General features: G+C 46.2%; 1 protein-coding gene across 1 annotated transcript in view; it reads right to left on the bottom strand.

Annotated features, from left to right (window-relative positions):
* CENPL (centromere protein L) overlaps positions 1-15,837 on the bottom strand; it is an 82,464-nt gene that overhangs the window by 29,457 nt on the left and 37,170 nt on the right. Inside the window, exons 2-4 of the mRNA XM_033917014.1 lie at positions 14,975-15,136; positions 12,524-12,766; positions 11,788-12,333 (exon numbers count right to left, since the gene is read on the bottom strand). Of these exons, the coding sequence (XP_033772905.1) occupies positions 11,788-12,333; positions 12,524-12,766; positions 14,975-15,136 (951 nt within the window). The remainder of the gene's footprint in view (positions 1-11,787; positions 12,334-12,523; positions 12,767-14,974; positions 15,137-15,837) is intronic.

Genomic DNA, 15,837 nt, shown 5'->3' with positions numbered 1-15,837 from the left:
ATCCAGAAAGGGTGGGGCTCTGGATTCATCTGCTGCGTCTAAGGGAAAGAAAATTAACAGGTAAGAACATAATTTTTCCTTCCCTAGCAACAGCAGCAGATGAATCCAGAGACCAATGGGATGTAACAAAGCAATCCTCAATTTGGGTGGGAAGCAAACGCCGCCTCCGCAACAACCGAAGCACAAAACGCCCCTACAGCATGCGCCCCCACATCCAAGCAGAAATGCGGAGAGAAAGCACTCTCGGAAGACCAATTAGCCGCAAAACAAATCTCCTCCAAGGAAAAAACCTCTGGCCTGAGCCCAAGAAGTAGCCATCGCTCCGGCGGAATGGTCATGAAGTTCTTTCGCCAACCGCTTCCCTGCCAGCAAGCAAGCATAAAGAATGTCCTCCTGGATCCATTGAGCGATGGAGGCTTCGGACGCCGCCATACGTTTGAGGCGTTCCTTGAAGAATACAAAAAGGAGATATAAACAACTAAAAGTCGTTAGAAACCGAGCTCGCGGAGAACGCTACGTACGTATCAAAAAATGCAGTGAATAAAAGCACTGCTCCCAATTTCTCCTCCCAGGAAGAAAGAAGGAAAAGCGAGCATGACATAAAAGAAAGGATGACACCCCCCTAGAAAGAAATAGTGGTACCATCCGAACTGATACCCCATATTTTGGAAATCAGAAATAGGAAACCCCGTTAAACAAGGCCTGCAACATAGAAAACTGCAGAGCTGAAGCCATGGCCACAAGAAACCCCATGTTCAACGGCACAGCCCTTTAGAGTCCCAAAAGACAAGGATGAAATGAAGCCTTCGGTAAACTGAGAAGAAGTACGTGAAGATTGTACTCCAAACCGGGCTTTCTAAGAGGCACATGAATATACCGCACTCTGTTTAGGAACTGAACTACATTAAGCTGAGAAGTAAGCGAAGAGCAATATACCTAGCCCTTGTAACAAGCCAAGAATGGCACTAGAAGCTGAAGGGAATTGAACGCTAAGCCCTCGGCAATACAATTGCGCCAAAAAGGAACTCTGGAGTGGTTCAAACGTTAAGAAGCACCCAAGAAAGGAAAAACCTCCAAAAGGAAGCAGAAGCCACAGGAGAAGACGTCCGTAGCACCTGGATAAGAGAAGAAACAACCTGCTTCGCATAACCCTTACACGTCAGCCAAGATTTTTCAAAAAACTAGGTCGTAATAATAAAGTAGTACAAATATCCATGTAGGCGAGCAAAGCCGGAGATACCAGGAAACTTCTTAGTCCGGCTGTCGAAAGACTCATCAAATCCGCATAGTAAGGATGGCGCCGCCAATCCAGAGATTCTACAAATATTGTGCCCGGAAAGCGAGCTCGAGATGGCAAATCCAAGCCATCATCAGCCAGCGGAAAACACTGAAAAAGAGAAGGCAGAGGCGAGAAAGGATCCGTGCAGCTACCCCGTCTAACCCCCACTCCCTGGGCCTGCTGAAGAAGCTAGGAAGCTTAGAATTGAGAGACGAGGCCATGAGGTCTAGGTCAAGGAGATCTCACGTCCATAAAAAGAGCTAGAACGCCTGAGCCACAAATCTCAATATCCAGGATGCAGAAGATTACACTATTACTAACATGCACACTTTCCAGAGCGTACACAGAAATGGGCCATGCTCAGATTTCGCGGAGAGAAAGTCTATCCAAACTCTTATCCTGATCCATAAAAGGATCTGCCAACAGAAGACGAAGATGAGAGTCCACCCATTGAAGCAGACCAACTTCACCTGCCAACTGAGTACAACACCTACTGCCCAAGCTGTAGAGAAATACCCCCATCCTAATACTGACCAAAAGGACCCTTAGCGGCAATCTGGAAGAATGATCTGAAGCTCCAGAAAGGTAGCCTGACCCTGCTCAAGAGTAGAAGAATGAACAAGTACTGAGTCGCCTCTGAAGACCAGACTCCTGGAGCTGAGGATGGAAGCCACCGAGCCCCCCAACCCGACAGCCCGGGATGGTCGGTGGTCATGAGCTAGTCCAGCAAAGACCGAGGCATGCCTTGAAAAGAGAAATCGCGCTGAGCCACCAAATCATACAGAGCGATGCAGGAAGAGCATACCAAATAATTGGAGCCCTGAGATACCGGGAACCACCGGAACAAAAGTGACTGCTGTAGCGTAAGAAGGGGAAAGCAAGCCGAAGTTCCCAGTGGAGTCAGCAATATGGATCCCAGAAACTGTACAGAATCCCATACTCTTGGTCATGGTAAGCGAAGAAGAATACCAATCTGAGACCGAGACCGCACGCCCAAGTCTCCGGAAAGAAACACATGTCTCTCCTATATGAATAAAAACATTACCCCGATATACCTATAAATAGTACAGGAGAAAAGAGCGCTGTGCAAATTCGAAGATGCACGTGTAAAGAACTGAGGAAAAGATACCACCCTTTTCGTGTCAGTCAAATGGCCCGACTGGAAGTCGTCCGAATCAAGCAGGCAGTCAAGAAGAAATTAGATGAATCGCCTGGTAGCGCCAAAACGGTACCACCGCCCACATCACCTAAAACGTTCGTGAAGCCTTGGGTAGGCAAAATGGCATGTGCCAAAACCGAAAGCGCTGCTCCAAGAGAGGCAGGTATACCAAGTGCCGATTCAGAGTCCACAGAGAAAATGTAAATATACTCCCAGGTTGTCTGCAGAAATGTGTAACCCCGAGAAACTAATTCAGCAGAATGGGATCCAGCCTGCCCAATGCCCCCGTCTCAGGCACCATGCAGTAAGTGGAACAACGTCCCTTAGTTCCCGAAGAACTACAAGAACTGTCCTGAGGACCAGTAACACTGAAAAGGGAAACACAAAACATAGAAACTCCAAGAAGAACTGGAAACCTGAGGAGAATGCAAAGATGCAAGCATCCTGAAAAATCTTCACAGCCCCCTGACCTGACATTATAGCGTCTTCTCCCTCATGAGAAAGCCTGAAGAGTCATTGGAAGAAGTCAAGATCCCCTCAGAATGAAGTGCAGAAGGTCAGGGAATGGCAGGATGAGACTGTAGGATCTGCAAGAAGATTCTCTTAGGAAAAATCAAGTTTCACAATGTAAAGAAGAATATACTGGAACCATGAAAACAGTACTAACCCCATGCAACATGAGCGAAATACGTATGTCCTTTAAAGTGAATACGTACTAGACTCAATCAAGATGCTGCATCTACCGCCCCGTGGAAAACAACAGCATCCTTACAGGTATCAGACAAAGCTCACATCGCTAATGAGAGCTTCAGGGATGAGGCTAACAGCCACATAGCGCGTGATCCTCCGCGGGTTTGATAGAATAGGTAACTGGCTCCTGGTTAAAAAGGAGCTGTACAGCCCTTCCTGTCTGGTCGGGGGGCCCGTCTAACATGTGCCATGAGAAAATGGTGACAGGAGAAACCAGCGTGATAAGCATGGAAATCTGAAGTCCAGGCCCCCTCAGAAATAGAGAAAGAGAGTCCTGGCCGCAGGAAGATGCGCAGTGTCATTATGCCCATAGAGACAGCCCGAACTTGGAAACTGTTTGTACTACCTTTAGGCATATATATCCTGTGCCACTACTAGACACATGCAGCTCAGCACAGAGGCCCAAATAAGGACAGTTACCAACAGACAAAGGCTCAATCTGCAGGGACCCCAAGAGAGACAATGTGAAATACAGGGCACTATCTTACTGCTGATCTCACCGTGCCGTGAGTTGCCTTATGTTGCCCCAGTCCGGAGACAAACTGAGACTGGGTGACCTAGCCCAGGTCAGAGTCTCTCTGGTAAACCCCTTGAGTGCTAACCCCAGAGTCCGATTAAACAAACAGCTTCCTTCAAGGGAGTACAGCAGGAACACAGACATAGACATATAAATCTGCCCAAGCTTGTCCCAAAGCTGGAGAAACACATACAACTTGTCTGAACCGGAAAGGAGAGAAGCCCCGGCATACCCTGACCAAAATCAGCTGGAAACAAACTACCGGAACGCTGCAGCTCTCCCGCCATCACCGGAGACCCAAGCGCACGCCTGATTCTCGCTGACACGTGGTTGCTGCATCAACGCTCCTAGAAACATAGTCGGATTCGAGCCCCGCAAAATTTACCCTGCCGCGGCTTGCAAAGAAAGAAAATCAGACTCGGGGAATAACCAGAAGAACGGCCTACAGCGCCAGAAAAAACATGTCCTATCTCATGCGCGCTGCTATAAACCGGCAACTGCACAATCAGCTGCACATGGCCGTGACAAACACCTATGAAAGAGAGCCTCAGAATAAACAGGACTACTGCTGCACTGAAACCCAACAATGAGAATAAGTACGAGCATGAAATCGCATTGCTACTGCCGCGCTGTAACCAACAAGGAAACCAAGCGCGTGCATGCAAAGGGCGGGAAGCCCCGGCTCCCTCCACGGATTTCTAGTCATAAAACTTAGCCTCAATAAAATATCCATACCTTAAATGTACTAAGACTCCCAAACAGAACCTGAAGTTCAAACAACCGTAAAAGCCAGACAATAATCACAAGCTTGTTGTTAGGGCCGGTTGAAGCCAGTTTGCAGCAAAAGCATGGCAGAATGTTGAAACGTTGTTCTCTCTCTTTTTTTTTTTTATAGAGGAGGGAAAGAAGAAAAAAATTGAGACCCAGTCAGACCCTCTAGCAATGGAGGGAGGGTGAGGCGGGGGCCCAGGTGTAACCCCTAAAGCCAGCACCGTTCAGCCGGACACCCCTGTCTCACTGAAGAGAAAATCAACAGGAGAAATAGCATTGCCAGCTCACTGAAGAGAAACCTCAACAGGAGAAACAGAATGGCAGTCTCACTGTAGAGAAACCTCAACAGGAGAAAATAAAGTTCCAGTCATAGTCAGAATTCAGGAGCTAGTTGAATAGCGACCTTTTCCTGCTGGGAGATAGAAAATACTGGATAAACAGGATGAGTGCCAGCCAATAGGACCACCTGTTAATCAGTTTCTCTATCTCTGCCTGCTGGTAGATGTGAGCTATCCCATTGGTCTCTGATTCATCTGCTGCTGTTGCTAGGGAAGTAGCAATCGCTCTAATTGAATGAGCATGAAGGCCTTCCGGTAACCGCTTCCCCACTACCAAATAAGTGGAAGCAATAATCTCCCTGATCCACCTAGCAATGGAAGCTTTGGACGCCGCCATACCCTTGTTGCGTCCCGCAAATAGCACAAAGAGGTGATCTGAACGTCGAAAGTTGTTAGTAACCTGGAAATAGTGGAGAAGAACCCTACGTACATCCAGGAAACAAAGCGAAGAGAAGCGTGCTCCCCAATCCTGCTTCTGAAAAGCAGGAAGGAAGAGAGACTGGTTGACATGGAAGGAAGATACAACCTTCGGAAGAAACGAAGGAACAGTCCGAATTGAGACCCCTGAATCCGAAATGCGTAAAAAAGGGTCTCTGCATGACAACGCCTGTAACTCAGAAACCCGTCGGCCTGAAGCCATAGCTACAAGAAACACTGCTTTCAATGTGACATCTTTTAGAGTCGCAGTGGACAGAGGCCCAAATGGAGCCTTCTGTAAACCTCCGAGGACTACCCTAAGGCTCCACTCCGGACAGAGCTTCTTAACAGGCGGACGAATATGTTGTATGCCTTTCAGAAAACGAATGACATCAGGCTGAGTCGCAAGGGAAAAACTAGACATGCGGCCCCTGTAACAAGCAATTGCCACCACTTGAACTTTAAGAGAATTGTAAGCCAAGCCCTTGGCAACTCCATCTTGCAAAAAAGATAGAATGTTAGCTAAAGAAGCATGGAAAGGAGAAATATCCTGATCAGCGCACCAAGATTCAAACACTCTCCAGACTCTAGCATAAGACGCAGAAGTAGATCTCTTTTTAGCTTAGAGCAGAGTGGAAATAACTTGCTCAGAATATCCCTTACATCTCAGGCGTGACTTTTCAATAGCCAAGCCGTAAGACCAAAGTGAGACGGATTTTCCATGTTTTTTGGACATTGGAAGTAAATCTGGAGTCACCGGAAACCATACCTGTTCGCCCGTCGAGAGGCTCATCAGATCTGCATACCATGGTTGGCGTGGCCAGTCCGGAGCTACCAATATCACCGAGCCCTGAAAGCTAGCCACCCGATGGAGCACACGACCTATCATGGGCCAAGGAGGAAACACATAAAGAAGATGACAGCGAGGCCAAGACAGAGCCAACGCGTCCACACCATCCGACTCCCGCTCCCTGTGTCTGCTGAAGAACCGAGGAAGCTTTGCATTTCGAGACGATGCCATGATATTTCTGGAACGCCCCATCGCTGCATCAGCAGCTGGAATGCTTGAGTGGCGTTCTCATTCTCCTGGATCTAGAAGATTTCAGCTGAGGAAGTCCGCCTGTCCTGCAATGTGAGCTGCTGAGAGGAGAGGAAGATGAGCTTCGCCCAGTGAAGCAGAACCATCGCCTCGCTTGCCAATTGAGGACTGCGGGTACCCCTCTGTCTGTTTATATATGCCACTGCTGTGACACTGTCTGAAAAGACCCTGGTTGGTCGATTCTGAATCAAGGCCTGAAACGCCAGTAGTGCCAGCTGGATCGCCCGCAACTCCAAAAAGTTGATGGAGCACTGAGCTTCGTCCTGAGACCAGACCCCCTGCGCTGAGGACTGAAGGCACTGAGCCCCCCAACCCAACAGACTGGCATCTGTAGAAATTATGACCCAGTCTGGCGACTCCAGCGGCATGCCTTTGAACAGATTGGTCCCGCAGATCCACCAATGCATGCTGAGTGACACTTGAGGAATCCAGCGAAGACGACGATTGTAATCCTGAGACACAGGGGACCACCGGGAGAGAAGTGATTGCTGCAGTGGTCTCATGTGAAAGTGAGCCCAAGGCACTACCTCCAGAGCCGCCACCATCGAGCCGAGAACTTGCACATAATCCCATACTCTCAGAGCGGGTGACTACAGAAGGAGACGCACCTGAGACTGCAACTTCTCTCCCTGAGCTCTGGGTAGGAAGACTTTTCCCAGTATCGAACAAGACCCCTAGATGTTCCAATGACTGGGAGGGGATAAGTGAGCTCTTTGGATGAAGGGAAGGAAAGGGAGGGTAGGTGCAAGCGTCGGCTTTGAACAAGCGCACATAAGACACGCCTTAAATACACGTGCTCGAGGTGTGCTTTTTGAGATCTTTCCCCCCCCCCCAACTTACTATAATTTATGTGAATGGTATATTTTAAAAATAATTTTCTGATGAGCCACAGCCAGAAACACATGCCTGAGACACGCTTTGCATAGTAGTGGCACCTCTAGACCAGCTGGTAATTTTGGGTCATCAAAAGCCAGCGCCGCACTGAGGAGTCACCCGGTAATGATAGAGAATTGCCCGGAGTGCTCCTTTAAATATTTGACTACCACGTAAATGTTTATGACCTCATTGTAAATCATTTGCATGGCAGAGGCATTGTTAAAGGCACGGTAAGTTTTGAGACTCCTCCCCTTAGTCTTTATCTGCAGGGGTGTCTGTTACTGGTGTGTTTATCCCTGCTGTTTAGCAATGGAAAACACCATAGTTAGAAGCATGTTTCACTGTGTCTGCAGTCTGGCATTCTGTGCATCCTTGGCTCAGTGACACAGCTGTTCCACTTTAGCAGAACCCCTAAGACGGTAGGTGGAGTGGAGGGAAGGGGTGCCTAAGGCTTAGGGTAGGCACAATTAAATGCATTCCCGAAATGCCGGTGAAGCAGAATGACCTACAGCTGGACACACCTACGACTACTTCACACCATCTAGATATTTTTGGGGTGAACCTGGGCTTTAGTGTACAGAGACCTGGAGGAAAATGCTGGAATAAGGACATCAACAGAGCTCTAATACCCGCTGTTTATTAATATTTCTAGGACTGATTTTGATCCATCTACAGAACGCCCACAATAGGAAATAAAAGAGTCATTCTAGAGATGAACACAGTGACAGAAAGGGATAATAACCACAGGAAACCATCTCTATGTCATTCTTTAAGGAGAGAGGGTAGAATCAGAATATGAATGGGCTCAGCCACTGACCCTCAAGCCTTGCACTGAAGAATGCTGGTACGGTACTGGGGTTCAAGAAAGGATTGGACAAATTCCTACTGGAAATGGGGATAGAGGGGTATAGATAGAAGATTACTGCACAGGTCCTGGACCTGTTGGGCCGCCGCGTGAGCGGACTGCTGGGCACGATGGACCTCGGGTCTGACCCAGCAGAGGCATTTCTTATGTTCTTATGAAAGTTGACTACCCATCCCACAGATTGAAGAAGTGAAATCGCTCTTTGGGTCTCCTGCCGCAAAGGGGCCCGAATTAACCAGTTGTCCAGGTAAGGATGAACACGAATGCCCTCCTTGCGAAGAAACACTGCCATCACTACCATCACCTTCGAAAATGTCCTGGGAGCCGTGCAAGGCCAAATGGCATTGCTGGCTGAGAATGGCAAAGCGAAGAAACCGCTGATGCGGGGGCCAAATGGGAATGTAAGTAGGCCTCTTTGAGATCTAGAGCTGTAAGGAATTCTCCAGGCTGAACCGCTGCAATAACTGATCTTATGGTTTCCATGCAGAAATGTCTGACGCGGAGAAACTGATTGAACCCGCTTGAGATTGAGCACCGGTCTGACCGAACCTCCCTTTTTGGGCACTACAAAGTAAATGGAATACCTGCCCTGGCCCCTTTGCTTCGGAGGGACTGGAGTTACTGCCCTAAGTTCTAGAAGCATCTGAAGGGTGATTCGCATCGATTCTCTCTTGGCCGCCTCCGAACACAGGGACAACAAGAAAGAATCTGCGATAGGAGAAGAAAATTCTAATTTGTAACCTTCTTGAATAATGTCCAATACCCATTGATCGGACCTGATCCTTGCCCACTTCACCAAAAAGGACAGCCGACCCCCTATGGGAATGGCGGAGAGGGCCGAGTCCCCATCATTGAGCATTACACAAGGCTGGTATGGGCTGGTTGAGCAGTTGAGGGTTTCGCAGGACGAAAGGAATTCTTCTGTGGAAACCTCAGCTTGGAATTATAAGAGGACCCATAAGATGCCGGAGAGAGCGGTTTCCCAGGTCTGTATCTTCTAACATCCCTGAAGCGGGGCTTGGGATTCATAGGCCCCTTAGGTCTATCCTCTGGCAATCTCTGTTTTGGAATCACCAAAATCTTTGACCAACTTGTCTAAATCCTCACCAAACAAAAGGCGACCCTTAAAAGGAAGCCTCACGAGCCTAAATTTAGAGGCTGCATCCGCAGCCCAATGACGTAGCCAAAAGATTTGCGAGAAACTACCGAAAGAGACATTTGTTTCGCAGAAGCACGAATAATATCATGTAATGCATCCGCTAAATAAGCTAAACCGGATTCCATATCCGGAAAGTCAGAAGGAACAGTCAACCCTGACTCCAAAATGGCATTCGCCATTCGCTGCGCCCACTGCAAACAAGCTCTTGCCACATAGGAACTACACACAGAAGCCTGCAAGGTAAGCGCCTCTACATCAAAGGAAAGTTTCAGAGTAGATTACAGTTTCCAGCTCCTCCTGTGCGACCGGATACAACTGTCGCATAGCCTTTGCCACACGAAGACCTATCTCTGGTGTGTCCCATTGGGCTGATATAAGTTCCGTCATAGCTTCATGGACCGGAAACGTCTTATGCGGTTTCTTCGTGCCCGCCATTAAAGGGTTAGCCAATCCAGAGGCCTGCGGATCCACTGGAGATATATTCAAACCTTGCAATGCCTTAGAAATAAAGTGTGACAATTCCTCCTTATGGAAAAGATGGAGCACTGTGGGATCATCCACCTCCTACCTAGCGCTTCTTCTAACTCCAAATCTGTGGTATCCCTATCTGCCAGAGATTCAGGAGGAGGCAGAGATAAAGTGGAATAGAAAGGATCCTCCCCTCCATCCATAGGGGCCACTCTGCGACGTTTCGCAGCTAGCAAACCCTGCTGAGATGGAGCAACAGGGAGTTGAGGAAAGGCAGTTAAATTATCTGTCCCCTGAAGTGCAGGCTGGGCGCTCTGCAACAGGAAGGCTTGATGCAAAAGCATTACAAATTTGGGGGAAAATAGCAAATGCTGAATTGGAGCAGTCACAGCAGACAAAGCCCTTGCCGTGTCAGCTGGCTGTAGCCCCGCTGCAAGAGCCCTATTCCGCTATCCATCACAGCAGACTCCTGCTCCGCCGCTAAATCCGGCACTTCGCTGATTTGCGAAACTGCAGACAGAAGAGAAAGCTCCCCATTCTGCATCTGCCCGCTTAGAACTGCCAAGGTGGCCGCAACCGCCGACAGCGCCGGGGAAAACAAACTCACGTCTTTCGGGCGGGAAAGTGCCAACTGAACCGGCGCCATATTTATCTCTTCCCCCGCCGTGTCCGTGCACCCTGAAGAGCACAAACCCAATGGTGTTCGCCGCTTCCCACAGTGGGAACACTGTTTAACAGCTTCTGCTTCCATAATGCACCAAAATGAAAAATAAAACGGCTCACCCACCGCACACCAGAACAGTCAGCTAACGAGCACCAAAACCCGAAGAACAGAACTAAAGAACCAGAGTCTTACCCCGACAAAACTGCTGCACACAGGAAGTTTTGCAGAGAGTAGTTGTAGCCTGCATACAAAGTAAAACACAGCCACAGCAAATTGAAAGCTCCCTGTTTTCTTACATAATTTTTAAAATATTACAGAATATTAATTTGTTATGAAATGTTATACTTAAAGCATATATGAGAGTTAATCAAGTGTGTATCTTTAAGTTCATATGAGTTTAACTGCTACACTTGTAACATGCAAAAATGAATAAAGAATTTAAAACCGAAAACCGAAAGCTCCCTGTTTTTTGTTTGTAAGGGAAAGAAGAAATACAGGGAGTAAATCCCCCTCACTGGCTCGGAGGGGAGGGTGAGGCAGGGAACTAGGGGGGGGGGGGGCCCAGATATAACCTCTAAAGTTGGCACCATCCAGCCGAACACCCCTTTTTCACTGAAGAAGATTCTCAACAGGAAAGCAGAGGACCATAAACAGCCAAAATTCAGGAGCTATTAGGATAGCGACCATGACCTGCTGGGAGATAGAACATACTGAAGTTGAAGGAGACGTTCCATCCAAGACGACCACCTGTTAATCAGTTCTCTATCTCCACCTGCTGGTCGATATGTGCTATCCCACTAGTCTCTGGATTCATCTGCTGCCATTGCTAAGGAATGGTGGTATTAATCTCTCTACCTTTATCTGCTGCGAGGAAAGGGACACAACCCACTTGTTCAGACTGATAGAGCTGAGAAGTAAATTCTGTGACAAACCCAAAATTTACTCTACCATATTAAGCATCTGTATTGTTTCCACTACCAAGTTTTTCTTCATTGGTATGAGTGCTACGCTAAGGGTTGCTGGGAAACTGTGAATGAATTCAAACAGTTGCTTAGCATCTGGGTAGAGCAGGTTAGCCTCCCATGGGCACTATATACTTCTAGGTTATGGTGAATGGTAATTATTTATTAGGATAGACAGATGCTGTTCATCTCAACACAATGCAGCATAACATGCCCTCCAAAACATACCTTAACACTGCTTCAGCAATGCCACCATTTTCCTTCTTCAATGCCCATATGCCTAAGCAGGTTTGTCATGTGGCACGACTTGAAGAATGGCACTGCATCTACCTTTTCAGGAAATGAATGCCTTACTTGCTCTTCACTTCACAAAAATGCTCCTGAATGGGATTACTTTGTTTAAGGCAGCCACCAACCCATAAATATGAAATATCAGTACTCCAAGAAGAAAACATTTCCTTACCGTTACTTTTCCATCACAGTGAGCTGAGGCTACAGCTGTGGATACTTTTACCAGCCTGGTAGCTGACAAGTAAATCTTGAAGTGACGAAAAAAGTGCGAGTAAAGGCAGTTCATAAACAAGTTCACCTCTTCCTCTGTGACTTCATCCTGACTCTTGTGAATACTTTCCCACAGTGCTCTGGCATCTTCGGGATGTATAGCATAAGAAATATCCAGATTATATGGACTACTGGGCACAGAAAATAAAAATTCTGTTGCAGCCATATGATTTTCCAATTTGCATCCAGTCCACATAGCTGCCATCCAGGTAAGGTCACGAGCATTAATAACCAGGCGGCTGAAACAACAGTCAAAGGTTTTTTGGAACCAAGTGCCAACCATAGCTGTCAGGATCTCCCTTCCATTGACAAGAAACAGAGGAAGGCAGGTAAATTCCTTTAGTAAACATGATAAAATCTCCGTATCTCCAAATGTACAGCAGAGCCAGCCTGTCCATAATACCGTCTCTTCATTGTTTGGAGTCGAGAACTCTGGTCTTGATGTAATCTACTGAAACAAAACAAAAAAAAGTTGTACAATACTACAGTAGAACTGTTGATCTTGAGACACTGAATGCATTTGTAAAGAGAACTTGAAATCTATCCATAACTAAAGATGGAAAAGGACACATTTTCCCTGAACTGCGGAAGGTATTTTGCCAGCTTATTAACACACAAATAATAGCAGAACACCTTACCTGGATAAAGACTGCTCTTTGGTCATTCTCATTTCCTTTCAGCTCAGACAGGGAGGAGAAAGTCACTTTCACGTTTAAGTCAATGCCCACCTCCACAGCAAGTCCCTTCTGCTTTTCAGCAGTAATATAAGCAGACAACAGCTTTGAATAGTCTTTGAATTTGGTATAGGAAAACTTGTACAAAGGGGTCACACTGTACAATGTCCATTGTTTACGCAGAAGGAAAGATACTTCACTGTGTTCCTAAAACAAACATTTAAAAAGTATCAATACTATAAGGTGCTATAGGAAATATAAAGCTAGTCTATTTAACTATAGTTTTGTTACATCCAGATTAATAAAATATAATAAAGTATTTACACTGCCTGACAACGCAGCATGAATTTTGATTAATTAGTAATTCAGAATAAATGATGTAATCAAACACAGGGAAGGGAAGATTAAGTACTTATGGGGACTCTCTCTGAGAAACAAGTCTGTTCTGCTCATAGTACAACATTTAACACGAAATAATCATGAACCATTTATAACATATAACGAGGTGGAACAAACAAGCAATCTACTTGGGTGCAACCTGGAATTGGAGTTCTGGAAAATACCCCATGGTCTCTTAAAAAAATAAGTGGTATCCCCTAACCTTGCTTGCCCTTGTAGGACAGAGGAAAGAAACAAGATATCTGGCAATATGGCCATTTCAAACAGAAAGCAGGCTAAATGTACATCTGCCAGGGTAGACTTCAAGAATGATGTGCCTATTTACTAGAAAGAAGATTATCAAAGTAAGTACCTACTGTATATACTCAAATATAAATAAGGATTTTTAGGCCAAAATATTGGCCCAAAAATGGGGGTCCTGGTTTATATTCAGGTCAGCACCCACCTGCCTCCCTCCCAGACTTATTGCAGACCTCCGCCAGGCTGCAATGCTCTGCACCCTGTCCCCCCTCCCTGCCCTGTACATTGTACCTCATCTGCCGCTGGAATCCCTGGTGGCCCAGAGGTGTAGCAGGCAGGAGCAAGCTTTCTGTGCTCCTGCCCCGCTGATAACCCAGTCGGTTACTGCTGAGAGTATGGCTTCAGCCGCTGAGCGGTACCGAAGAGTGCATTTTGGTGCTACTCGGCTTCCTGAATGGCTCCCGTGAATTCTCGCAGACAGAAGAACTGACACAATGATGCAACAATGGAGGACCCTGAAAAGGTATAGAAAACCCATTGGCAAAACCATTCCTCCACCAGGGCTGCCTTTAATACCTGGTGGGCCAGGAAAGGAGGGATCCCTCCCATCTCCTGTCCCGGCTGACTGTGACAACTTTTACCTCCCTCCCACACCTTTGAAATCCCTGGTGGTCCAGCAGTGAACCGGGGCAGAAACGATCTTCCAGTGCTCCTGCCCCATACAGAGGTGCTAGCTGAATGGCTGCCACAAGATCTCGTGAAAATTAAGAGTCGGCCAGGACAGGAATCAGGAGGGATCCCTCCTGTCCCGGCCCACAGCTGGACCACCAAATCTTACGACACACCCTGCAACAGATGGGTGGGCGCTGACCTAAATATAAGCTGAAACCCCCATTTTTTTGGCCCAAATTCTCGGCTTATATTCAAGTATATTCGGAAACTCTTTCTGCCAATACCTAGGTGTCCAGACATGTTCCAGCCATTGAAAAATATTTTTGGCACCGATTAATCCACTCAGAGCACATTAGTTGATCATAGTTGCAATTTCATTTGGAAAGAAAAGCAAAAAACAGTATCATATCAGCATATACATTACATAATCAAGTAAGTATGAAATGACTTCTAAAAGGGAATGTTTACCCAATATTTTTAGATATATATTTAAAAAAAAAATTACTTCTGGTATAATGTCAACATTTTGCATGCTGTCAAAAATGAAATAATTTTAAAACACACTTTGCCAGTTAAAAGTTTCTGTTTAATCCATTTAAGAGATCAGCCAATAGAAGGCAACATACAGTGCATACAGTATATATAGCACTGCAATACTGTTTTTAACATTCCATCATGCTGTATGCCACTTTACATGTTTTTTAAACAAAGGAACATCTGTGATTTTCAAATACTGCTGTGTGACCTTGAGTAAGAATACTAACTCATTGCTGTTACATTAAACAAGTTATTAGGTTTATATTTCTTGATATACCGCCATTACTGAAAACATGTCAAAGCCAAGTACAAATCAATCTATCTTTGGTTACCACTATGTGTCTTTCTAAATGCTTTCTCATTTAAACCTTGCTTTTCCTATGGACATTGGGGCCTAAATTCACATTTACAATGCCAAAACACTCCTGATTTCAGAGCAACAGACATAATTTTAGATAAAAACCAAGGCATAGTTTTAGGTATGCACATAACCTGTATGTTGACAATACCAGGTAATGTATTTTTCTACAAAAAAAATTTCATTATAGTGGTTTGTAAAGCTCTCACCTCCAAAATAGGAGTATTTGGTGGAATTTTTCTTTTAGATGGGACCTGTCGAAAAGGTGTATTTCTGCGGGCAGATGTTATACCATGCTGGGTTATAAATGTAACATTGCGCCTTGTAGTTGTTGCTGCTGCTGTAGGGGTATCAAGCCGGTCTTCATGTATCTAGAAGCAGGCCAGAAAAAGAATAATTCATACACCTCGCAACATAAAGGTTGCATTTTTCACAACAGACTGATGGTATATTATAGATCAACCAAGCTGCAGTAAGAATGTAAAATTATGTCCTACCTGTTAATTTTCTTTCCTTTAGATGCAGCAGATGAATCCAGAGACCAGTGGGATAGCACATACCTACCAGCAGGTGGAGATAGAGCCCTGATTTTCAGGAGTATATCTGGATGGAACTCCCTCTTGCCAATCAGTACTTCTCTTGCCCAAGCATCTGGAACAATTCAAGAAAACTTTCCCATACGAGAACCAGAACAACAGTCAATAGCCAATGTAACACCAATGTACTCTCCCCTCCCCGCCAGGGGGGTGACCGCAGAATCTAGCCCGGGTGGGGCTCTGGATTCATATGCTGCATCTAAAGGAAAGAAAATTAACAGGTAGGACATAATTTTACATTCCTTAGCGCTGGCAGCAGATGAATCCAGAGACCAGTGGGATGTAGCAAAGCCAATTCATACTGGGTGGGACTAAGGTGCGGCCTCTGCAATGACAGAAGCCCTGAAAAACGCCTCTATTCGCTCAGCCACATCCAAGCGGTAATGTCTAGAGAAAGAGCTAGAGGAGGACCAAGTGACCGCCCTGCAAATTTCCTTCAGAGAAAAACCTGGTCAAGTGAGCATGGAGGGCTTCCG

Source organism: Geotrypetes seraphini, chromosome 12 (genome assembly GCF_902459505.1).
Source record: "Geotrypetes seraphini chromosome 12, aGeoSer1.1, whole genome shotgun sequence".
NCBI classification, from domain to species: Eukaryota; Metazoa; Chordata; class Amphibia; order Gymnophiona; family Dermophiidae; genus Geotrypetes; species Geotrypetes seraphini.
Note: the sequence above shows the minus strand (reverse complement) of the source record. Positions and strands in the feature narration are given on the sequence as shown.